Source organism: Antrostomus carolinensis, unplaced genomic scaffold (genome assembly GCF_000700745.2).
Source record: "Antrostomus carolinensis isolate BGI_N321 unplaced genomic scaffold, ASM70074v2 scaffold18604, whole genome shotgun sequence".
In the NCBI taxonomy this organism is placed as follows: Eukaryota; Metazoa; Chordata; class Aves; order Caprimulgiformes; family Caprimulgidae; genus Antrostomus; species Antrostomus carolinensis.
In genome coordinates, this window is record NW_010311631.1 from 5,065 (window position 1) to 32,354 (window position 27,290).

The following is a 27,290-nucleotide window of genomic DNA, read 5'->3' on the forward strand; positions in this document are numbered from 1 at the left end:
TAGCAGTTTGGTTCAAAACTCTTTCCTAATTCAGGTTCTGAATCCTACTGCTTGCTAAGTGAATAGGGTGGAAGAATAAGTAACATGAAAATTGTTTAAAATAGAGTATTAGTGTTTTCAGGGGAATACTATTGCATTCCGTGCCTGAGGGGGCAAATCTACTCTGATGATAATGAAGAAAGGCTTTGAAAAAAGCTATTGCTAAAAAGCATCAGTTTACTGCCTTATCCTCCTACACCCATTTTCCCCTTCCTTGATATTTGTATTAAATATGAAGCAATCAAAGCAGCAATCACACAACTAGAGCATACAACAGACTTCTGAAAAAAACCTACAGGTGGGGTGGGGAGAATGAATATTTCCAACTCAGTGCCATACCCTATAGTTTAGTTTCCTTCATTTATAATATCAACCAAGGCTTGCAGCAGTCTATCATCTCTATGCTTGTATGGTTTGGCATTGTAAAAAAGATCAATGTAGTCACTGTACAGACTTTCTTCTGAGTCTCTCAACTGGGAGGGCTTGTTTAATTTTTCGAGGGCTTGATAGAAGTGTTCATATGGAATATTTAATTTCTCACTTGCTGTCTTCTTTGGCAGTCGCTTCTGAGCCACCTGTCTGTTAAAAGCACTTTGCAGTAAATGTAGCATTGCCTCTGATGGGATTTTATCTTCTGCTTTGTCACTGCTGCTACTGGCATCTTCTGTGACTTTGGCTTTTTCACTCAGGCTCTCCTGTGTGGTATGGTCCTAGAATACAGATTAGCATAAAAAAGGTTAAGTGTCAATGAAAAACTGACTGGATTAAGATTTGCTCTGATTAGTGATTTCCTTCTATGTGTCAGTAGATGCTACTTTTTCATTCAAGAGCCACTTACCATCTAGGAAAGAACTAGACTATTATACACCAAAACAGACTACCAAAAAGACTGTGCTGTATAAAATACCAAATCCCACCACAACAGAGGAAGTTATAAATCCAGATTGGCAGGACTGTCACATTGGCAGGATACACCATGTAATTTTGTAGCAGGATTGTCTCAGTCTTAAGAGATATTTCTGGTTGTACTATGGGAGGCAGCTCCTCCACAGTCTAACTGAAGGAATTATATGCAGTGCTGATGGCAGCTCTGATTGTGCCACACACCCTTGTGAAAAGGACTGAATCAAATGCTTCTACATAAACTTATCTGTAGATGATGTCACTTGAGAAAAGACAGTGAAGTATGGCTAACAGGTGGCCATGGCATACATCTTGGAAACCTTGGAAGACTAATGTCAGATACAGATGTACAGAGAAGTTGGTGAGAGGCGTGATTTCGTTTCAACAGTGTCTATTACGCCTCTCACACTGACACAAGTAGTATGTGGCTGCATAGCTTCCTCATTTACACAAGGATTGCGTTTCTAACTGAACACTCATTTTATCTTCATCTAGTTTTTACTACGTCCACAACTCTTCTCCTACAGTACCTCCTGAATCCATTTTTACTCACTTCCAAGTAATTTCCTTGCACGTGGCTGCCACACCTGCAGACACTTATTTAATGTATTTAAAGACCATCATCATGACTCCCTCAATCTTTTCCTTCATAAACTGGCTGAGGAAGGTTAATCTCTCTACTTTATGGACACCCTAGTTACTTAATGGGGAGACAAATCAATGTAATCTGATTCATAAAATATACCAAAGATGTTGACATAATTAAGTGTCACAAAAATGTACAATACTACCATCCCACGCATCCAGAAACCCACTGTCACTGTCAGAAGCTTGGAGTATATTTAGAGCACTCTATCTGAAAGGTAAAGAAGGGGTGACAAAGGAGCTAGCAGCAACAGATCCAATTAACCAAACCTTCTAAATCAGTGAGTCCCTGATTTTGTCACGACTTTTGTCACTAAGTTCCCTCCAAACTCCCTGGAAGCACTCCAGCAGGCAAAGCTCCTTTTGGATGTGACACTTGCTCTCACCAGAACTACATAAATTTAGCATGTCTGTTGAGAGGTGTATTCCTCTCTCCTTGTACAACTCAACTGCATTAGCTATTGAGTTCACTGCTTTAGTAGCAATATCCTCTTACCATCCTAAACCCCTTAGATGTTGGCATATGAAAACAGAGACTAATAAAAATATCAGTGGTTGGCACGGACAAAATTACAATACACAACTCAGGAATGGTCCAGGGCTAGAAGGAATGAATACAGAATGAATATTTGCCTTCTTACTAGGAAAAAAATATAATTTTCTTATAAATTGAAAAATATGTGAGGAAAAAAATTGATCTAAAACTACCTCTACAAAGTCTGTCATCTTCTCCACTCCTCTTCTGTCATTTTGCACAGCATTGTAGGATGTGTATACACGTGGCTGCTTCATATGTTCAGGCTGGGTAGCAGTACCATGCAAAATCAATTTCCAATTTACAATCCTTCCTTCATTTTCTATTCTTCTGGACTAAAGGATAAGCATGGCATTAGCACAGGTTCTCAGTACATAAGAAGAGGAAATGGGATATTTGATTGCAAAGTAGATAGAGGTGACTAAAGCAAATTATAAGGCTTTCAATATCTAAATTTAGACAATGATTTCTAAGGACCAAAAGACTGAGCTGTTAGAGACAGCATATCAGAAAGTGGGATTTAATACAATGGCCTAACTACTCCAAATATCCACATCTTGATGTAACATAATTATTAATTAATCATGCAAGCATCAATAGAATTTTGTCATAAGATAGAATGCTAAAAATGACCACAGTAGTATTTAGTGTTACTAGTATTTGTTCACTAAACCATTCTTTGGCAATTTCCTCACAGAAGTTACCGTTGGAATAGTAATTTGGAACAATATTCTGTAGTGGTGTACATTATCAATGTGAAACACAAGCTTGTGGATGTGAGCCACAAATGCTTTGTATATCAGTTTTGGCAGGAGTATTTAAATAGCAGAAAGTGGAAGAGACAAGTACACTGAAACATTATTTTACCAAAGCTTCTGTCAGAATTTTTGCTCAGTCATTTAGTGACTGAAGGTAGCTGCTGAAGCTCTTCTTTTCCAATAGAAGTCCATACCAAGGTTTACATGTGTGACTTATATGACAACTAAATTCCAAGTAACTCTGCAAGACCACCTGTGATTTCAGTCAGGGTGAATGTGAAAATTAACGTGAAAACTTATTTCAGGAATCACACAACCCTACAAGCTGAGAAAAGACTGCATTACCTCTTGAGGACAAAAAGCTTGGTTTATTTTAAGTTTCAGGAACCTGCCACTTGAAAATGGAAAATAGGTGATAATGACAAACAAAATGCTCTCCTTAACTTCGTTCCAAAAAATGCATTACATTAATTAAAAAGAGCAGGATATCTGTAACCATGAGGTTATCTATAAGCCTGCAGTATTAACACCACACTGTTGATAACAATATTTACTTCTACTGCCTTGTCCATCTGCTTAGTACTTGGCATTATCCTCCTGTTTACAATTTGAGGCAAATAGGGGTTGGAGGATCAGTGTCTGATAGGAAGAATTCCGTTTCTGGCAGGATCTGACCCCTAATGACAAGCTTATTAACAGACAACTTAAATGAAATTCTCCAGAGATGAGTGCACTTGATCAGTCTCTCTTTGAAAAGAATGATTTTTCAGTTGCCTATCAAGCAGCTTTATTCTGGTGTCTCGCTGTGGTAATCTGTACCCCCAGGTGGTTTTGGTAAACTTAATTATTTAATATCTGTAGATTTCTGGGCTTTAATCCTTAAATGTTGTTCAGCAGTAATTACTCTTAAGAAAGAAGTTAGGGAAAGGCATATATAGGAATAGCTCTCTGAGGTCACCAGAAATTCATTAAACCAAAAGGTTCTGAGTTAATGAAAATTATGCACATGCACCAAGAGAAGACAAGATCTATCCTGTGGTTTTTTTCTGCAGAAAAATCTAATTTTCCGTTAATCATATGTTAATTCAATTACATATTTCACTCCATGAATGACAGAAAATTACAGTAACTGATTTCTTTCAGTGCCATATAATGTGTGAAAAACACAGGCATGGAATTTTTTTGACAGGTACATGTCAGGGAAATGACGGTCCTTTGCATTTATGTAAAAAACAAGAAAATATGACCCTATCTTTTTTCTTTAATCTTTAATACAGATGCATATTTAGTGTAAATAAACTCTTGTTGTACCTTACTTAATTACAAGACTCACTATTCAACATGCTTGGTAGTGGCTAGTGATCATTTTATATGTGTTAGCTTCCAAACATATCTACTTAACATACAGACATACTTACCACATCAGTAATTCTTAAAATCCAGGTGCCTGTTGGATTCTCTCCCCATGAGTGAACAGACATGAAATCCCAGTTCTTAAAGCCATTGGGGGATTTATCTCTCTCTCTCTCAGCCAGTAAGACAGTGCTGGTCCCTGCGTTAGTGCAAGATCAACAGCAGTGACTGTTCACACACGTCCGCTTTTACTTTTCACGTTCCTCAGCTTGCACACTATCATCTAGCGCATAGGTAACCCAGAAAATACTTTATTTAACAGGGGTTTGTGGAACAGGAGACATGCTATTTCTGATCAGTGGTTCCTTTAATTATTTTCACAGTATTATTTCAGAGCATAAAGAACTATCACATTAGGTCACACTAAAAAGCTCGATCTCACTTATTGTGCAATATCTAACACAAAAACGTAGTGGACGCACACAGAGAAGCCTAAGAAATAGAGGTCATTCACAACTAGTATTTTCCACTGATAAACAGTTCAGGAAACTTCTAAGAAGGAAGTTTTGAAGGCAAACCAGCTCATGCAGTAGTGTGAAACCAAAGCCTTATCCTGAATTCATCACTGCTTTTTTTTTTGGCAAGTGGATGTAAATTGTTACAGCCTGTAACTCCAACAGGGTGAAACACATTGGTGTCGTTATTATTCTTACAAAAATGCTGCAGTTCACAAAGTATTTCTGCAGCAGAAGAGATTCTGCTGCACAGTAGGAAATTTGTTGTGCTTGTTTGCATATAAGGAGAGAGCAAGGGAGCTACATTTACATAATAAGGAGCAGAGAAGCCCCAGGGAGCCTGATCACAAGCTATAAATATATTTAAAGGTAACACCATAAATATAGAAAAGGAATTACATAGATTTAGTAGTACAGTTTTGCAGAAAAGTGGAAAAACACCAAGAAATAAGGGAAAGAACTGTTTAACCATGACAGTAACATGACACAATAGTGGAGGCAGCAGCACTTCACTGCTACCTCAGCTGAACCCACAGAAACACATACAAAGATGAAGGACATATTACTGTCATCAGTCTTTCAAACGGGTCCAAGATGAAGCCATGCTTCCTACATATTAGCAGCAGAGGAATGTCCTGGGAGGGAAATACCTCTATAAAAGTAGAATGACTACTGTTGCTGTCATCTCCACGAGGTACTCAGAGACAGTCCACCTATTTACTCCCAAACTAAAACTTCATCTAAGACAGAATTAAATTTGAAAATACCACCAGGAGTCAAGGGTAAAACGCCTCACAGTAACATTGCTCCCATAAGACAAAAGGTAAACTCAGAAGAGGAAAAATTAAGGTTAGGCTTAAAAGGAATCTCAGACAAAGTAGGGTTTGGAAATATACTGTAAGTAAAATATCTTAGCCCTGTTCTCCAGTGAGGTCCTGCAATAATGACATGAGCAAGGCTCTACTAGTTTATTATCTGTGAATTACTAGATTGGCCTTTAATGTTGGAATATTAGCTTAGCCTGATGTTTAAATTCATACCTGAAAGTTTGTCTGTTTTTTCTAATATTCTCAGTTGACATAATAGATCTCACCCTCTTACGAAGTTGTTCATAGTCATTCTTGGGGTTTTTTTGGTTTTTTTTTCTCCTTTTGGTGTTATTTCAGGGCATTGTCAAGACAGCTAAAGTTGTTCATAGTCATTCTTGTTTTTTGGTTTGTTTTTTTTTTTTCTCCTTATGGTGTTATTTCAGGGCATTGTCAAGACAGCTTGCCATATTCTAGCACATTTAGTATAGTTGTACTAAAGTGCCTAACAGAGACACTGTGTTTTTAAATACATCAATGAGGAGACACAGTTACATGAAATCTAGGAAGTCAGATACCCTGTTTTCCATTAGTTTGTTAAATCACAGTAAGGTTGATGAGCACCACTGAACTATAATTTGTTACCTGCCAGGAACTCTCAGTTTTTATAGGTCCTGTTGCCAGAACAAAAACAAATTAGAAACACTGCCTTCATTTTCTGAAGTATGATTTTCAAACCACTTCTCACAAAAATAAGCCAGAACACATGAGGGCTGTAAAGGGGTTTCACAGAACCAGTTCTCCAGTCTCCAAGATACCTTGTCCTCACACTCACCTGTTAGAGGTGACTGGAGTTGTCTAATAATACATTTGGCTCTTTTTAAACCACTAAAGAACACAGAAGTTGTTTTTAATGAAATAGATGTTACACACTAGAGCAACACAAAGCATGTCTTTGAGTCCCATACCTGATGGAGACACCAGAGTGACATGGAGATCACCTCTACGGGAATACTCAATCGTTGCCTCAAGCTGCACATGCTCCAGAGATGCAATGGAGTTTTCTTGACCCTCGCAGGCTTTTGTGGGAATTTCAATGATTACTTCCTCATTTGCTCTTAATAATCTGGGAAAAGTTCAGGAGTTCTTTGATTATTCAACAGAAACTTTAGATTCTAGATCATTACAAGTGAAGTGCAAATGAAAGATTTAGCACCCATTTCAGAATGATCAGAAAGGAAGAAGTAAAGGCAAATTCTACGTTCATTACTTTTTTGAATGCTCCAGTAAAACCCATGGGAAGTTCTAGACACACAGATAGTACTAAAGTGGACCAAGTGACAGGCACAACGTAAGACAGCCTTGGGCAACACACCCTGAAAGCAAGTAAGCAAGTTTGATAAACAAGGGTTTCTGTTAACACTTTGTTGTCCCATGGAGACTACAAAAAAACAGTCTTTGCTGACAGCTACCTCACAGGACTGTGTCAGACTTACACTCAATTGCCTCATTCAAATATCCAGAAGAGCTGTTATCATGGAGTTAAAACACTGCAGGAGGCACAGCCATTTTAACCTCTGTAACCAATGCCATCTCAAGGAAAGGAAGCTTACATCTTCTGTATATTCTCTGTACAGAGGGCTACTGTGCGTAGCTTTCTCTGCACAATTTTCATTACATCTAATGAGAAAGGGGTATCTCAATCTCCACGTAAATAAACCTAAACTCACAATCTTGAGACCTATGCTTTTACAATGTAAAACAGAGAACTGCAATAAAGATATATAAACAGCAAGTATTACATGCATCAGTACTGGATCAGCACTCTGCGGAAAGGAGAGAGCTCATAAAAGCAAATTGCTAGTAAAATAGCATAAATAATAAGGTTACCAAGCAGTGACACTCCAAAACACTGTAATATGTTTCTACAGACAGATTTTTGGTGCACTCACACACTATAATTTCGACCTTTGAAATAGCTGTATTTTTTCCAGACAACAAATCCACAAGTGAACAAGTGGAGGTAAAAACCGATATCCTTCCTGATTAACCAGTTGAGTGACTAATTGTAACTTACCTGTATATTGAGCTCAGTTTAGGCTAACTATGCTGGGAGCACTTGTGAATGTGGTTGCTAAGTTATTTCAGTGAGCCTTTGAGACACTTGTGTTTCCGAAGAGATGTGCTATGGATGTGACTAAAGCTCAATGTATCACCTTGATTTCAACATATATCACATATACTATGCCTGTCAGAGGAGAAAAAACACTAAGACTGACTAAAGATGTTTTAAAAAAAAAAAATCCCCGGGAGACTTCAGTATCTTTTTATGCATCTTCTGATAGTGGCCTAAACATTCATATCTTTTTGAGTTCAGTCTCACAGTATCATCCATCCACACACTGGCTGCAGAAGCAGACATAATAATCTTATTCTTTGTTAAGGTTTCATGCCAGTAATTTCCATCAGTCTTACACCAAAAAAATAGCAAGCAAACCAATACTGCTTGCCTGCCCCTGAGGAATGCAGTAAGGCAAAACCAAATTAAATTAAATTGCCAAGTCTGGTTCAGAGCAATCTCTGCAGAATACTATCCACCAGGCTTTACTAAGATAGACATAAAATTAAGTTACTGCCAATGCAAATTCTTACCTTGGTTCAAAGCTTTTGTCTTTGACAATGCACTCTCTCTTTTCTGGTACACCTTTCCATCTTTTGGGATCAGCTAAATCTACCAATGCATTGGCATTGAGGAGTCCAAACCCAAATCGGCTGTTCACCATCAGTCCAGCTCCATTCTTCTTCCATCCTGGATTTCCAGCCAGTGGATCATATTCTGAGGTCCACACTACTAAGTGCTGCATATCCCTCCATGTTAGATTTGGGCTGTTGAGAAAATGTTCCTGGTTAATTGTTTCAGGGCTATCTATTGTTTTGCTCTCAATTTCTAGTCTGTAACAGAACATGCTTTGAATGAATATGGCATCACATTAGTTTAAAATATAGAGCATGTCACATGCTTGTCCTAACAATACTTCTCCAGGCAGACAAGATTTCTGTGTAAATGAAGAACAGGTATCTAGCAAGATCAGAGTTCAATTCTTCAAAATTATTCAGGCATTTAAAGTTAGCTAGCAAAATCAGTATTTCCCACTACTCTTTAAGGGACCTGGACTTTGAAAATTCACTGAGTATTTTATTCTATGTGTGATTAACTCTACCCTTTAAAATATGTCCCTAAGTATCCTGCCTTATGTCATCAAAGGAGTATGCAATAGAACATGGAGTTGAACCTACACCATTCAAGTACTAAGCCTACGCCCTAATACCTGAAGTGTTTTCTGTGAAAAAGCCATTGTCCTGTCCTGTCCTGTTCTTTTTTGGAATGTAAAAGTCATACATTCCGACTACCAGCCCTACAGGACGTGAACTTGCCTGGTCTGACAGTCAAGCCTGGGTATCTTCCATTTTATGTCTCATCACTGGCAGAAAAGGTTCTGTGAATTGACTAAAGACTTAATTTAAACTCCTGCAACCTATTGTCTTCAAATTATATTCTCCTGATACATGTGCAGCCTCACTACTTTTTAAGTGCAGTTGACCCGAATTCAGTAAACAACTCTTGACAATGCACAGGATGGACTAAAATTCCTTGGTCATCACATTTTACCTACATTGGTTCTACTTTGCTAGGAAGGTGTGGATGCAAGTAGCTGCTTATGTTTGTCATCTGGCTGAGCAAGTCTGACTGACAAGAAGTGGAGCTGCAGCATGAGAGGGTCTCGCTTCAAACAGACATTTCAGGGAAGATGGTGGGGTGGCTGAGAGAGAGGAGTTTCAAAGGTAATTGTGTGACATCTTACTTTGCTTCCAGCGCTAGAGCAAAAATTCCTGCTGCCAGTGGTGCAGATGCAGAGGTCCCAGTGTGAGTCTCTGTACATTCATTGTGAAGATCAGCACTTGTCTGACAGAAAAAAAAACCAAAAAAACCCCCAGATTGCATGAATAAACTGTTGTAAATACAGTCATATTCACACTCACAAACATAACCATGTATCCTTTACTTGGTGCATATTAGTACATTCCTCACCAGCAGAAAAAGTGATGGATGTTTGAATCTGTTCATATTTCAATCCACTCTTTTTTACTTCAACTATAATTTTTGTATCAAAACGCTTTGTGTTGGAACAAAATACTCCCACACTGAATATCTTATTTTATTCTAAGGTTTCACAATAAGTGTTTCAGGTTTACTGGTGAATCATAAAAACAGATCATTGTGTTGGGCCTAAAACATTTAAAATTACTGCTTGCTAGAAAATTACTCATAGGATTAGTATTGGTGTTCTGCTCCCTCTTCAGCAGAAGAACTATAATTTGCAATGAAACACATGTTCTATTTGGAAATTAAATACCAAACTCCTCTGCCCATACATCTACACCTTGGCTATGAAGAGAAAACACTTAGGAAGGACTGATCTCCTGGCTAACTTGGAATGACATTGCTTTAATCCCCAACAATGCAGTTTATTGTTAAATTAGCATCCACCAGGGCTGAACAGAAATTATAAGTACTTCAACATTATTTTATCTCAGCAACTTTCTTCAGTACAAGTAATTTCTTGCACAGGTGACGAAGGTACACAGACTGCCCTACCTGCTTCCTGAGAACCTTCTACAGGTTTGGAGGCACTATTGTTGCTGTTGTAAGTGGGAGCTCCAGGGCTGACAATCTCACAAAAGCTAATGGCAAGGTATATCAGAGCTACTGACTCAAATGATACACTAAGTTCACAGGTTCTTTTTCCTTTTATTCTAAATCTTTCTTCATCTACCCTTCCTGAAGAACGGGACCATATCAAACTTCATGCAGAGTTCTCTATCACACAGAAACAGCAGACAAATTCAGGGTGCTGATTTAACTGCATCACCACAATGATTTTGTTCAGCCAGTGCTTAACAGTAGAAGGTGTTCCAGGAATACAATCGCTTTTTTGATTAAAATCCCTCAGCATTTCAAGGCAAAAGCACTAAGCAAGTAACACATAATGTAAAGCTGGCACTTGAAACCAAGCATTCAAGAGCTCTCACTTGCTATGTGCATATATAATACATTTCTATGTTTGTTCTGAATCTGGTAAAAACAACCTACAATTCTTTGGTCAGTATAATCCCCACTGCTGTATGCTGTGGCCAGAGTTGAAGAGCACTTCTCTGCATACCAGGGAGAAAGGCCTTGCTGAGAAGCACTGCTAATGGAGATAGTGTAGATACTATCAGTGTAACCATCACAGTCACAGTTGTCACCCTGACGGCCTCCGTTCCCAGAAGCCCACACGAAAATGGAGCCTTTCCCATTTCGGCCCTAGAGAAAATGGAAATGAGTAGTTATCAAGCAGATTTTGGTCTCTATAACATATTCATAATATATTCATAATATACAATTATATTCACTATAACTCCTCCCCCTCAAAAGGCTTAATATATCAAACGTTTTCAGTCAAAAAAGGACAATTTTCCATAAGCACTGTAGAAGACAGATACAGAAGAAACCAGCTACTTGAGGTGTCCTACTTCACAGTAGATGTCTCAGTTTCACTGGTCTAGGTTTAGTGTTCCAGGTACAGCAACTTTCCTCAGAAAAGGTTTTTATCTTAAAGACAGAGTCTGTGCTCAACAGGTAAGTTTTCCCACAGGATGATGTTTTGGTCCTGAACATTTCTAGCATAAATACCCATTTTTTAAAAGAAATGGCAAGTTTATCAGGGTTTATTTAACTTGCCTTTCCTGTAATCACAGGGGTATGAGTAAGCAGTATGAATGATGTGCATTATATGACTTTTACAACAATTTATTTTTTGTAAGGAAGCCTTTCACAGTTAGCACTCACTTGTTGAAACACAGTGAAAGCACAACTGACTGAAAAACCTCCCTGCTCTTACAAATCTGTGGGCCAGCACCATCAGTCTCCAGACACAACCACAGTCATTCCCTGCTCCAGTCTCCAGCATGTAATGAGGAAGCAGCAGCTAACAGCTGATGCTGACAGCTGACAGCACGTAAACCACCACAGCTATCACAGAGGAAACACATTTCACCTCATCCAGTCTTAAGCTGTCCTAGTCCTTCAGAGGAAAAAAAATCTGCTTTGTGTGAAAAGCAAAAGTTCGTATGTTGTTTGTTATTAATATATGCACATTCACTAGAAACAGCTGCTAAAATACAGATTTTCATCATCCCACTCAGGTGAGATTTTAAGTTATTCATACAAGTGCTAAGACATTTGCAGCATTTAAAATATGAAAAATAAAGAGAAGCAAGTTGTACTTTTTGTGATACTACTGCTAAAGTAGGAAGGACAAGCCACATCACTTACAGAAAAGGAGATAGTATCTTCCTTTGTGAATCAAGGCTGCAGTGCAGAAAAGCACTGGTAAAGGGAAACATCTGCTTTGGTTTCACTTGCTACTAATGCCTCTCAGATGCTTAAAGCTGAGCATTATGCTCAAGTGCTTTCCCAGGCCAGCAATGAAGGCGTCAGGGATGAAAGTCATTGGCAACCCAAACTCTGGCTGACTTCAAGCAGAACGGAGACCATCCCAATCATTGCAAAAGGAAACCTGGGCAAATTTACTCCCCTTAAGACATAAAACAAGTTGTAAAAAAAGATACATTCTTCACCAAATAACCTGCTTTTTCAGAGTAAGACTAATGAACTTTGGTTCCCTAATTATTGCCTTTAATTCTCCCTCTTCTCAGGCTGCCTACCTACAGACTCACATCTCTGTTTATCACTAGTCCACCCCTCTCAGTCGCCATCCTTCCCTCAGAGTATATTTGTTGGCTGTCAGACTCTTTTTTTTTCTTCTTCTCTCCTGTCTGCTAATGTTACCTGCACTTTTTCCAAAATCCTTTTTCTCTTTTTTTTCTGTCCTTCAAGCTTTCCTCCATTTCTCTCCTTTCCTGCCTCTGATTCTCTCTTCCTCACTATATTAATACCTGTCCATCTTCAGAGATCTTTTCATGTCACAGGCAAGAGCAAGGGTAGTTTATCGCTACATCCCCGGTAGCTCTCAGTTTACACCCTACTTATCATCTAACCAGATTTAAAGAGGATTACATTAAAAAAAATCTGTAAAAAAATTGTTTCCAATACTCTTCACCATGCATTTCTACTATCTATCATATCAATTTATAAAATAATGCAATTAACATAATACAAGATGGGAGATGTTAAAATGCATCACTATTTCACGCAGCAAAATAATCACAAAGCAGAAATTTTGTATTAAATTTTTTAGGCTTTCAGTGCAGAAATCCAATTACTGTTCAGTGCAAAACAAGCAGCAGAGAAGGGTGGGGGTAGGGCGAGACAAAGGCAGCAAAAGTAAGGATGGAAAAAGAAAGCCTATCTGTGGAGAACGGCAGCTGAAAAACAGCTTAGAAAGCTCTAGTGGTGCTTTTTTAAAAGTCCTCTTCTGGCCAGTAATTTCTCTGACCTATACTATTAAAATCTATCTCCTCCTTTTCAAATGTATTTGAGCAAAGAGAGCACAAACCATTTTCATTTCTTCCCTGATGCCAACCATTTTAAAATTCTGTTCTCTGACGCATTTTATTGCATCTTTCTCTTAAGTAAGTTGCATACCTGTTTTATCCCATATTCAAAAGCCTTCTGTGCCAGCCTCCCCGGTCCCTCCACAGTTTTACCATCATCGTTGGGGCCCCAGCTTGCACTGTAAATATCCACATGTTCTGGATTGAAACCGATCGAACTGGCTTCGATAGCATCGGTGACTATTCCATCCAGCATACGTATACCTTAACAGAAAAAAACAAGCAAACTGGGTTTATTTTCTGTTCCCTTTTCTTTGTCTTTGTTAACTGTTTGTAAAGTTTCCAGCAAAATTAACCCCTAACTATTGCAACCACAGCCTACTGCTGTTCGTGTAAGTAGTACTCAGGACAGCCCATGTCAGTGTGTAACAGTGCAGTTACCCTTTATTTGCAGAGCTCGGTGCTCTCTACAAACATTAAAAAAACCTCTCTTAGAATCTTGGTTGCCTCTTGTTTACCTCATTCTCTCTACAGAGAGTCAAGAAAATGATGTTTTGCTTACTGTTCCTGCTTTTTCTTATTGCATTGACCCCTTTCTTGACTCTTTCCTCCTCTCTGTTAAATTTGTAACAAAGACTTCTCAAACTGCTAGCATGTCACTAAAATTATCAACATTATTTTTATCTTTAAGAGTTCTAACAGTTTTAGTTCAAAGATGCAGTTCTGAATGTTCTGACTAAAGCACTTTGTCCTCATTAAGGTTTTTGCTGTCTGTGTGACGTTGATATTTCACTGACTCTTCAGTCTTCACAAAAAATTCACACTGTTGTTTTACTGCCACATTTTTTCTACTGTCACCAATCCACAGATGCTAGAGATATCTAGCCATTAACGTTTTATTAGGAGCTGCATGATCTAATCTTCTGATCAGAGCAAGCCTGATTTCAGCGGTACTTAAAATTCAGTGGCAGACAGAGGTTCATCTGCACTGGATCTCTCACTCTGCAAATCCTTAGCTCTGCAGCAGGACTGCTAGCACTGTCCAGTGCTGGAGGAGGATAGAAATAGCACAAGTCTGGCAAAATTCCCGCTATGGTATGGCTCTCCCAGCAACAGCAGCAATATAAGAGCCATAGCAGTCAGGATTCAGCCTGTGTTTTCAAGCAATAAAAATGTCTGGGTTGTCTTGAACTTGGCAAGTTAGTACTACAGCAGCTGCACCATTAGTAGCAGTTGGTGAATTATGAGTACTCTTTTTCTAGTATTTTCCACTAAATGGGGATTTTTCCAATGCACGGCAGGCAAAATGTGGTCATTCTATTTAAAAAAAAACAAAAAGAAAAGAACAAAAAATAACCTCACCCTTGCATCTCAGCATTTTGTTCTTTTATTATACTATTAAGCAGGGAAAAAAAAGACTGTGAGCATAATTCTTTTCCCAAATGGCTTGCCTCTAAGACTCATAATACCTCTGAGATAAAGCTAGGCTTTATTATTTCATATTAATTAGTGGCAAAAACAGACAAAGGACATAATCTGCTCAACCATTGCTACTCCACTATCACTCCTAAAGCTGAGAAAAGAAGGTATATCCTGTGCCCCAGGTACTAAAAACACCACTTACCCTGGATAGGCTTAAACTCGTAACATTTTGAATACTCATTTTTCAGTTGGCTCACGGTTGTGAGATTCTCTCATACCAGTGTGCTGTGAGCAAAGATCTGCCCGTGTGGAAATGACTGCAAGCTCCGGGTGCGAGCTCACAACACATAATGAGATACTGGGAATGCAGAGAGTGGTGTACAGATACTTCCCACAGAAAAAGACAAAGCCAACTCTGCAGATAAATAATGTAAGAAGGAAGAAAACAAGCACACTGACAGGACTGATGAAAACAGTTCAAGAAAGAAAAAAAAAACCAAAACACTGCCTTGTCTTTGTGATCTCCAAAAATCCTGCTTGTTTAATGCAGTTCAGGGATTTGATGACTGCAGTGATATTTCCCTAAGCAGACTCCAGTTATGTCCTCTGGCATAAACTCTGTCCTATTCTTGCACATGCTCGCTCCCATCATCAGTCCCACAAAATCAAAGGGCAAAGCCCATGGTAATTTCAGACACACACATGTATCTGCCCGGCAGAAGGTTATTTTTAGCAACACGTTGCTGTGCGGGAACTCTCAGCCTAGTCCTTTGTAAAATAGAGCTTCTTAATAATTTGATTTCCATGGCAGCACCAGAGTAATATTCGAGCGCAGTGCTATGGTTAGGAATGCACCAATATATATTCACCCTGCTTTACTCCAAAGGTGATTGATACACACACACACTTCTGAGCTTCATGCAGAACAAGAGGCAACTGCAGAAGGACACTGAAAGGTGTCACTTTGAAAACTGGCGTTAAGAAGTACTTTTTTTGCACACAGAAAAGCCTGTGGGATTCACAGCCACAAAGTACTGAAGAGACTAATCAAGATTTCAGAAGAGGGCCGAGCATTGATGTGACTAGTGAGAACACTAAAATTATTAAAGTCAGTATTTTCCTGGAAAACAAAAAAATTTTGAATTGAATGTTTTGTTTTACCCTTCAAGTCAAAGTTAAACCAACCTCTGATACTGAAGATTAGAGAACAAGGTATTCCAAACGTCAGGGTTTCTTTCCCAAAAGCAGCTATTGCTGCCTGTCAGAGAGAAAGCATTGGTTGTGGACCACTGGATTTGCCCAGTATGGCAATTGCTACAAGCAAACATCCACTTAAAGAAGTCATCCTGAACTAATGTCAGATAGAAGTATGCAAGCTGTCATTTCATGGATTTGAAAAAAAAAAGGAAAAAAAAACAACCCTGTGAAGAAATTAATCCTGTATAGCCTGGAACATCAAAAAAGAAAAAAGTCTTCCAATGTTCAGCCACTCCAAATTTATCTGAATCTTTTGAAGACTTCTCCTGTCTTTCATTGCTCTTTGAACATATTTTTGCTATGTCCCTATCTTCATCAGGCTGGTCATATATAATAGCTTACAATTTCTTTCAACTTTTCTATTCCTTCTCCTCCCCTCATCCAGCTACAAGCAGCTTTCTGGGTAATTTGGACTGCTGGACTGCTTTTCCTCCTGTTAGTTTCCTTTTCTAGACAAATCACCCTGCACAGATCTGTAGTTTGCATATGCAAATGAACACAGAGCATATGCTAATAACTGTGGAAGAATCTTCTCTGTAGATGCAAGAGCCTTAAACTACAGGCACAGTGGGAGTTCAGACATCTTTGCAGCTTCATCCATTCTGCCCCACTTTGAAAATTTGGTGTCTTCGTCTTGTAAGTGAAGATATTTTGTTTAAACAGAGCGTGACAGCACAGTGCATTATGGCAAAGACAGACTGCAAAGCTGACACCTGTGACAGCTCAGCAGCCTAAATGGGAACCTACAAACAGAAGACTGAAACGGTGGGAACAGCAGTTACGGGTGTCAATTGCCACTCATCCTCCCTTTGTTTAAAAGGAAAAAAGGGAGTAATGGAAAAAAAACTAGGGCTGTACAAGTTATCTTCCTTTGAGCTAAATAACCATTCACAACTGGTACTTTGATCATGACTATTTCATAAACCTCTAATGGATTAAACTTTTAGTCGCCGCTTCAAAAAAAAATGGCAATATTGATTGACGTGCAAGGAAGACTCCACTTGTTTTCAGAATTAACTTATTATGACAGTAGAGAAGCAAGCTGTTGAAACAAAAACCACAGCAGTTTGAGTACCTTGACTGGCATGACCTTTTGTATGTAATTCTGTAGATGAAAACAATACGCTGTGAGCAAGGGTGGGTATAAATTTGTATATTCTTACTTTTGCTCTACTCAATCTCTCTCCTTCCTCATGTCACCTCCTTACAGGATAACTGATTTTATAAGAAGTGAGTCCATCATTCCTTAAAAGATACAGTCTTATCTCTGGGTACAACAGAGGTTATTGCTGCTATTATTATAATCATTATAATTATTATTATCATCACCACCCATATTGTTCTTGCTGTTGTTATATATTCTACCTATATTCAACTAATAACCAAAATCCAGAGAGTATGTGGACATCCAAGAAATGCTGTCACACAGATGTAACACTCTGCACTAGGGCCAGACAGGATTTTGTAGCCTAATCCTGCAAGAATGGTGTTTTCTGAGAAAGACCAAACATTCGTATTTCAGATTAACAATAGCTGAAAACACTCAGCACTTCACAGGATCTGTCTGGTTCCCACTCATATTAGACATCTAATTATTTTGGTTTTCTTACCTCCAACTTTGGAATTGTAGGCTACTCCAACTCCACATTTCCTGTTGTTGGCTTGCATGGCAATTTCTCCTGCACACCGTGTCCCATGCCTGAATAAACAGAGTAAGAATAAACAACACCTCATAGCATCTTTATCGTAAGGTACACGAAAGACTCATCAATGACCTTACTGATTTGGTGAAAGTCTCCCTTTAAATGGACACAATGCAGCTGTTGAATAGCTTTTGAGTTGTACCTACATGATACAAAAATACTTGTTTCTCTTTGGCTTCAATCAACACAGTTTTACTTACTTAATGATCAAAGGATTATTGTGATGAGATGATAAATACCTAATCTAAATCACAAGGAAGTCTGTAGACTTCACAGATACCAGTATTTTAATAGAGAGCAAAAGTAGCATAAAATTATGGGGTTAACCTGCTACACTTTTTCAGACAGAAGTACAATACAAATCTTTTTAATCACACACTTAAATACTCCTTCTTTAATGACTGCATTTATTTAGGATTTCATAAAGTTGGCCTTTAAAGTATCCTCACCATTGCTAAATCTTTCTTGTAACCAACTATCTTTTGTGTAATTCTTTTTTTGCCACAGGTGACTCTTATTCCACAATACAGAAAGCCTCCATATAAGGGTACTTGTAGAAGAGTTGTATTATTTAATACTCAGATCGTTATTCAATGAAGCGTTTGAATGCTTCTGGGCTGAATTCCATATACTTATTAATAAAGATTAGAGGTAACACAGGTAGATTTAAGAGATAATGTCATCGGAACAAGAGGATAATGGCTTCTTTCTCTTAAATAATGCTGTGACAAAGTAGAAATGTCATTTTTCAAATGTCTTATTCATGGCACACTTATCTTTTGATTGATTGGTCTTTTCTCCATACACTGATTTATGTTGTGGATGCTATTGTATTGTCTGATAGACAATAGGGGACGAGTGCACCAGTTTCTTACTGTATCTTTATTGAGTAGTGGTATCCTAATTAGTTTAAGAAATTGACTTCTGTGTAACAGCTTTTAAAGGGGTCCATTCTCTTCTCTTTCATTTGGACAAAATCCCTCTCTGAACTACCATGGATACGCCTAGGTGTGACAGACCCATCAAGATGTTCCACAGAGTATCAAAGAGGTAGCTCTAGAGAGGGCATCAGAGAAAATTCCACAAGTCCACTAAGTGAAGTCGCTGGTTGTCTTGTGTTCAAGCCTTTTGAAACTTCCTAGGTTATTACCTTGAGCACATTTAGGCCAAATCTGGTGCTTAGAAGAGACAGGAAGATTGTCCCAGGAGTGAAGGCAACCTCCTCCAGTGTCCGACCACGTATCTTACCCATATGCAAAGAGGTCAGGAGCATGACTTCACCTGCGATTGCCTGCACTGAGCTAGAAGGTATTCCGTTGGTCCAAAAGGTATGGCCCAAATTGGAAAACAGCACCCTTAGCTACAAAGCTGACCTGAAGGGATGGGTTTCTTGGTCTGTTCCTCTAAGACACAGTCTCTTCCACAGACCCTCATAGAAGACATATTCTTTTAAAATTCCCAGTGCAAAGCAGAGAACTGCAGTCAAAATCTGCTTAGGGAGGCACCATTCTAGAAACACAGGCAGTGACAGGAGCAGATCGTTCCCTTCAACTTACAGAGACATTTCAGTCCCTCACATATACAAAGAGATGAAGAAATTCAGGACAGTATGGGGAGATTACAATTACGAAGCTCTTAATCTGGGAATTTAATTTCCTTACTTTCCAGTGCTTGTGACAATGGCACGTGCAAATCTTTGTGCAAACTGAAACACAGGAGGTTCCTTCTGAACATCAAGAAACACTTTTTCACTGTGAGGGTGACCAAGCACTGGCACAGGTTGCCCAGGGAGGTCGTGGAGTTGACCTCCTTGGAAATATCCAAAAGCCATCTAGATGTGGACCTGGCCAACCAGCTCTAGGTCTCCCTGCTTGAGCAGGGGCTCAGATCTGATGACCTTCAGAGGTCCTTTCCAACCTCAACCATCCTGTGATTCCGTTATACGAATGTTTCCCTTTATTATATAATCAACATAGGGGACATACAAAGATATTTCTGTATTTGTATGTTCTAACACACAAATTAATTAGGTACTGCTTTGTTCTCTTCACACAACTGGGAGGCTACTTACTTGTTTTCATTTGTTGGGTCATATCTAGGAAAGGGATCATGATCATTGTCATTGAAATCATAACTTGCCTGTGGATCCTACATTAAAAAACAAAACAAAATAAAACAGAATTTATTCAGACAACTAGAAAATGCACTTTCAAATGTGTAACAAAATGTGTTCTAGAGTCTGTACTTATTTATTTGGTATGGTTCACGTTGACAGCAACCAACATATCCATAAATTTTTCACAGAGTTTTAACAATTCAGCATTAAACCACTGTATAAAAACATGCCTGGGAACTAAATCCACTGAGAGGAAGAAAAAAAAAAAAATAAAACCCCAAACAAAACCCTGCTTTCACTGCTAAGTAACATTCAGCCTCCTGTGACACAGACCACGGCCCAAATTATGCCTAAGGCAAATATTTCAGTCTCTGTATTGTAGGAGCTGACTTATAGAACAGATGTCAAGCTGGAGAAGTCTGTATATCAAATTTACAATTGATTAATTTATTTCATAGCATTCTAATGCCCAAACTTACATAGTTAGTGTAGATGTCGGTGTGATTCCACTCCAAGCCATCATCTAGTACTGTGATGACAACACCCTTGCCTGTAATCCCCTTTTGCCATACAGGAATAACATGGAGATCTAGTTTGGGCAGGGACGGAGTTACTCTTGTATCTTGCTGGGGGATAGAAAGGAATAAAATATATCAACATTTTTATCCATTTATACCACACAGGTCCAAAGTCATATTTTAAAGGTGCTCTAAATCATCCCAGCCTGAACTTGGATATTTTGCAAAGATATAACAAAAGTCAGTTTCTTCCAAGACTTGTAGCACTGAAAGATTTGCCCCGTCAGTTGAAGACCACTTCTGAACAAAGAGCATCTTGCATTTACAGGAGGCAGGCAGCAGAAACATAGGAAGGTGGGATGCACTGATGAACCCTGGAATGCTGAGTCAGTAATCAGACCTGCAAATGTTTGTTCTTTGCACTTGATGAGACGCCAAGACAGTACCCGCAGCACGGTGAGCTGTGTTTTCTCCAAGTGTGTTTTCTCCTCTGACGTTCAAGTTAGCCAGAGCAAAATAATTAATGGATAAAATAATTAAGGTAGTCATTTGGTTAAGAACAACTGTGCTGAATCACAACTTTCTGTTTACTACCCTGATTACTGTCCCTGTGGTAAATCAACTGGAAGCATGAATCATCTAAGGCCTTCTCTCCCACAGCAAGTTCTTTGAAGAGTAGCTCCTAAATGGGTCATTTTTCCTCTCTAATATTAGATGTGCAGTACATGCAACTAATTTAGAAAACTTGCTTACAACCCTCACAAAAACACAGACATTAAAAAAAAGCATTTTCTTTCTGTTTCTCTGTGCATAATTACATCAGTTGATCACAAGTCTTTCGTTTCTTTGTTTCCAAAGGAATGTTGCACACAATATGAGGCTTAGAAAAAGAAATTCGTTATGGGAATGACCTTTCTTTCATTTTATGCTTTCTTTTCTGACTGTTGCTGTTCAGGGAATTATTTGAGGTTTCACATTTTGTTCTCTAGAATCCATCAAATAATCATGTTTTCTGGTGATATGTGAAGGTACACTGAATAGAGCTAAAAACTATTGCTATCAAATCATAATAATAAGGTAATAATAACCTATTTACTACAAGCCAAGGAACATATTTTAAAATAAAATATTTAAAACATTTATGTATTTAATCAGAAAAAATTCAATGTGCTCTGCAAAAAAAGGTGAGTGTCATGTTTCTCTTTTTCATGTGGGAAAACTAGAGGGAAAAGAAGTGAAAAACACAGAAAGGTGGAAAAAGGAACTGTATATCCCGGAGAGCAAGACATTGTTTTTTTTTTTTTTTTTTCACAAAATTGCTTTTCTGAACTCTGTGTGTGTTTGTCCAATACAGAAATCCCAGAAATTTCCTGCTTCCTATTGGAAACAAGCAAAGAAGCAAACAGATACTCAGTTTCAAAGAAAAGTAAAATTATTAGAGATAATCTTTTTTTTTGTTGTTGAAAAGAAGTCTGCAGGCATCTTCATGGAAATATTTTACGCTATGTGGTTTATAATTTATTTTTCCTAGCTCGAACAAAGAAAAGAGAGGGTAAAGCATTATACAAACAGCCTGTTTTCTGTAAGCTGAAATGAAGAAGAGAAAGGCATTTCCAGCCACTGGGGACACATTTGTGCTTGACCTTTCTTCTTGATTTGCTATACCCACCCCTAATCCCACCCCTATTCTGAGTGAAAGCAATAAAGCCTAGACTGGAGGCACAGCTAGATATATGGTGGAAATACAGACTCTTGAAATAAACCATATAAAATACAAATGATTGGCTGTATCTCTGAGTTGTCACATGCAGAGAGAAACTATAGAGCTCAGGAAATTTATTTCCCTGGAGGTTTTGAATGTGTGAGTTCTAGAGACCCTCTTCTATTTAAAGCCTAGTCCAAGAAGGTGAAAGTGCTTGTCACATGCACACATATGCTTTAGTTTTCATCTGGAGTATGCACAGGAGTATGCAGTGGTGGAGTCTGCACTCTGCACCACCAGTTTTGATAAAGAAATACATGACCAGCTTCAGACACGACCAGAGACTTCTTATATGCCAACAGCAAGTATTTTAAAATTATCATAAAGGTAGCTTTTAACTGTTACACTGCTTTCTAATATCCATCCCCATCCTAAGCAGCAGCCTGAATTGGCTTTTTAAATCTCTGCACAAATGACACTTCAAAGAAAACAGAAGGTTGCCTGGAAATATTATCACAGAGATCTCTCACTTGTTATAGCATATGCTAATGAGAGCGACTCTTCATTTACTGCCTTCGGTGCAATCACTCTGATAGGAGGGAAATAATACAGCTGGTAGCACAACTGAAATTCACCACCCCCAGTTCCACAATGAAATAAATTCTTACCAGATACCACTGCTGATTCCACATAGGATCATTGAAAAGATTTTCCGCTGAATCTCTCACGGTGGCACGCTTAGTTCGCTTTTTTTCATACTGCTGCTCTGCCCATGACACCTACAATTATTTGTATAAATATGACAAGTAAGCCTCTATAGGTCAGGACTTTCTTAGCCTAGAGGGTACGGGGTTTCCTCTCACAGCAAGATTTTGATGCCTAAAGCAAATAAGCAATGTTTGATGCAGAGAGGAGGGTTATTTATACTGTAGTGCAGTGTACTTTAGGGAAGAAGACTTGGTGAATTCATGATACTATAGAATCAATTCACAGAAAATCATGAAGGACAAGTTAAGAGCAGAACTCCTGTGAGTGCCACACAATGCAGGCTTTTATATCAAAAGTGCAGTATGGTTACAGAAGGTTATCTAAGCAGTGGTGGTTACTGAAATAAGCAAAAACCACAGGTTGCTTCTTTCTCCTACCTACATTTTAATGCCTATTTCTACTGGGAGTTAAAAGGAAAGGAGAGAGATTATCCTTGGCTTTAGCCTAGCAATCATAATCACACCGTTACTCGTAGCCCAGCTGGACCTTCAAGTCTCCTTCCGAGGGGTGTTTTGAAGTGTGATCAATTAGTAAGCTATGAATATAGGACTAACTTCCTCACAGGCATAATTCCACTTAAGGCAACTGGAAGCCAAAATGCTTCAGCACGTTTTGCTAAAGCATTGGGACACAGCAAACTCTAAGCCACTGGTTTGCATTTTAAAAGTGTCCCCGACTTTGTTCCATTAAATGCATTACTAACCCCAGTTCAAATCAAACCCCGATTCTGATACCTCTCTCTGTGTCGTGTGCTCCTTTTGGAAATGGGAATAAAATGTTGTTCACGGCTAGTACCTGGATGGTCACTCTGACATAGATCAAGTTAGCCCTTTTCATCTCAATTTCCACACAAGCAAAGCAAACTCAGATTCAGCAGATTGCCAAGATCCTGCTATAAGCCTCAAGTGGAGGATGCCTCGGATCTAACCTTTGGCTTTAAATGTCTGAACATACTTCAGTATTTTTCTCTACTGTCATCCAATGGCTTTATGGTCCTTTCATCTATCCCCATATATGAAACAATAATAAGAGTGACTCAGAAAGTATAATGATAAAGAAGGTGTTGATTTGGCTAAAATACAATTTTGTAGTGAGACCCTAATGAAAATTCACTACATAAACCATTAAAAATGGTAGCTACACTAGGCATGTTTACTGAAAGCTCTCTAATACTATTCACTTTGTTTTATATTTAGTGCTAAAACCCCTAAAAACCATAGTCAGTCACAGAAGATTAATATAGCCATGCAAGTATAAGTATTTTAAGCTGCCCTATTGATATCCAGGGCCCTACATATTTGTGCACAGGTCAGAACAATTACCTTTATCTCTCTTCCCTGCCTACAGCAAAAGCTTAGCCTCTTCATTTCCCAACAGCAATTAACAACTGACAACTTCTGTGCTTGTTATTTTTTTTCGATGTGGACAACTGGACTGAGGGAAATGAGCTGAAACTACCAAGCACATATGTCAGACAAACAAGCCAAGTGTTTGCCACCCAGCAGCTGGGTGAGGTTCCAACCATCCATCTACGGCAAAAGCTGAAGGCCCTGTGCCAAATCTCCAGTCGCTGATATGTAAAGCAGTGAAAACAATCTTGATTCAGGTCTCTTGCATAAAAGTAGATTTGGAAAATAATGCAAATACTGGAAGAAGGTAGGGAATCAGATAATTATATCCTTTCAATATATTCACAGGCTTTATCTGTTTTACAACAAGCACTGGGACATCTCTAGGAAGCGGATAAATATTCAGATTAGAGCCAAGTTTTACCCCAGCTTTCACACTTAACATAGTGTAAAATTCATGAAGGTGTTACGCAGACAAAAGCAGGATCCCCTTCCCTCTCCCTTTTTAAAGACTGAATTTAAATCTTTTTAAATAGGCTGTTGCTGAACAAGAGTAGCTCTTTGGAGCAAAGGTCCATGTATAACTACACAGCATTACATGATTGCTTTGTGTTTATATACTTACATAATGACATAATTACATCTCATCCATTCACACAGTTAATTTGCATACTAGATGGTAAATAAAAGGGAAATTGGGAGTAAATTTAGCAAATCACCTGCAGCACTTTGAAGCTCTGTTTTTGGATCTGAGTATGTAAGTCTGCAATAATGTTTGTCAGTAATGTGTGTAACACAATTGCTCCCATTCTGCTTGCAGCGTTAGAACTTGGTAAGTTAAAGACAGCTGGTTTGCCTGTGTAAGAGATGCATTTGACGTTGCAAACCCAAAACAGGGACGAACTGCAATTAAAATTCTGATCCTAAACGTCGCACTATGATGTCATTCGATATCTGATCGTAGGTATGGGTATAAATTAGAAAACTGTTTTACACTAAAGCTGTGGTTTCCAATAAAATTCTGGTTTAGAATGATTTCACCTAGAAGACTTTAATAGTTAAACCAGTGTTTTCAAGGAGATAGATGGAAGTGTACAGTTTTGAAACAGCACAGGTAAAACCAATACCCTGCCTCACCCTCTCCTTTAATTCTTCTAGCTACACATAGAGTATTTCCTCCTGGATAACATTTGCATCTAAAGCCTCCAAATAACCAATTACTCATTCTCAAGTAATTTGTCCTTATATGTATAAATTGCTGTTTTTAACAACTAGGTTACTTCATGTTTTGGACTGCTTGTATTTTTACAACCATTGCTGCAATAATGCAGATTTAAAATTCAAATTCCATTGTCCTGAAATTCACCAGTAATTGTTTTTAAGTGGGGCTGACAGCATTCTGGTCTGTCTCTTAAATTCGCCACCCACCCCATTTTCTCATGTGTACAAAGACATGCTTGTCTCTTAAATAAAGTGTGGATTCTGCTTCACCAGCAGATTGTACCTTAGAGCTCTGGCTCTCCAGTGTGCGTGTACCCCATGTGTACAAAGACATGCTTGTCTCTTAAATAAAGTGTGGATTCTGCTTCACCAGCAGATTGTACCTTAGAGCTCTGGCTCTCCAGTGTGCGTGTTCTCTGACTGCAATGAGATCCCAGTGTACCAAAAGGCTGCAAGCCTGGAAAGTCTGATGGATCCTTTGAGGAGCATCCTTTTAGCTTGTCATAGAAGAAGCAAATCCAGCAAAACCCTTTATCCTAGTGGTTTGGTTTTGGGTTTTGGGGTTTGTTTTTTTTTTTTAAATATTCAATCACTTTAAAACCCTTTATCCTAGTGGTTTGGTTTTGGGTTTGGTTTTTGGGGTTTGTTTTTTTTTTTTTAAATATTCAATCACTTTAAATCAAACCTAATTCCCATGGTAATTGCACAGACAAGGCCTGATTACACTTACTGCATCTATGGATTTTTACTTTGAATCAAGCCCTGTGGTTCCTCATTCAGCTTTTCATCAGCGACACATCGACATCTGAAATTCCAAGCCTCTGCAATGCTGCATATCTTAAATCTTAATTTGGAAAGCACTTGCAAAAAATATGGTAAGAGAGGGTAGGATTCTGCATGTTAATGACAGAATAATAAAGTACTGCTCAGTACGAGTATGGATGGCTGCATATATTAGGCTTACAAAACGAGGAAAGCCTGCCTGCGACCTCATTACAAAGCCAGCAATAAGGAGACAGAATAAACAGAGGGCATGAAAAAATAAATGTAACACTCACCCGCTCATCATCAGAAAGTCTTTTAGTGATATGAATGGCACTTCTTCGAGACCGTCTTGGATGGCTTTTATGTCTGAATAGGTAGTGATTTTTGAGTGATCCAATCTGTAAGACAGAGGCGTACTTTAACTTTCGAGAGATATTTCCCCACTGCAAACAAATATCAACAATCACAACCTGACTGAATCCATCCTGCTTAAAAGAGGAAAGAAAAGAGCACAAAACTAGACTTTAGATATTTTAATATAAACTAAAAAACACTGTTCAAGTAAGAAGTGCTTATCACAGTGCACTACGAGAAGTTGGGGGAATTTAAGGGAGTGAAGTGGCAGTCCTTAATACTACAGTACTCAGTAATGCAGTGCTTGCAGCAGTGACCATGAGTATACTCGTGGACATACCTTGCCACAGACACATTTCAAAGGATTTACGTATGGTCACAGGCCAGTTTTGTCTGCTCCTCCTGGGGTTCAGCTGAACAGGTGTGAAAAGCTTTGAGTGGCTTCAGAAACCTCACTGCGGGGCTTGTTTGTACCGGCACCTACTGAAGTGGCATTTTCACCGGTGCAGTAGCTGGTCACTCGGCGAGCTGAGTGCACCTAAAACACCCCTCTTCCCTAAGGAGGGGCTCTCAGAAATTGGTGTGGTTGAACCCACTGATTCCAAAGGCAGAAAGACCAAACCCACAGCGTTGGGATCACACCCAGGTTTGAGAGGCCGAAGAATATGATGGTGACCTGGATGTGGGGCTGCCCATCCCGCACACCCACCTGAGCAGGGGGCTGGGAAGTGGCTGCCACAGCCCCGAGCCCACCTGAGGAGAGGTGTCCCCCACCTGCTCTCCACTGGCCCCGGGAGGGCTGCGGGACACGGCGGGTGGGAAGCGGCTGCGGGTCCCCAGCGCTGCCAGACGCGCTGCCTGGCACAGGACCCTGGTCTGGAGGTGGGACGAGGCTGTTCCCTAAAGGCGGTTACTCATCCCTGACAACGCTGACGTCACGGCATCCCAAAAAAGCGTCAGGAGGGTCTGATGGAGAGAGGTGACCCGCGATGGTGGCGGAGCCT

At 39.1% G+C, this 27,290-nt stretch overlaps 1 protein-coding gene across 1 annotated transcript; it reads right to left on the reverse strand.

Annotated features, from left to right (window-relative positions):
- Nucleotides 1-301: 301 nt before the first annotated feature.
- PCSK1 (proprotein convertase subtilisin/kexin type 1) lies at nt 302-26,417 on the reverse strand (the record flags this gene model as incomplete). Its single annotated transcript, XM_029084700.1, has 13 exons — nt 302-749; nt 2,296-2,457; nt 4,299-4,432; nt 6,523-6,680; nt 8,207-8,440; nt 9,418-9,518; nt 10,707-10,919; nt 13,203-13,375; nt 17,401-17,489; nt 19,565-19,641; nt 20,089-20,235; nt 22,498-22,608; nt 26,226-26,417. Coding segments are annotated over 13 exons (2,154 nt in total), but the record flags the coding sequence as incomplete, so codon positions are not given.
- Between the last annotated feature and the right edge of the window lie 873 nt (nt 26,418-27,290).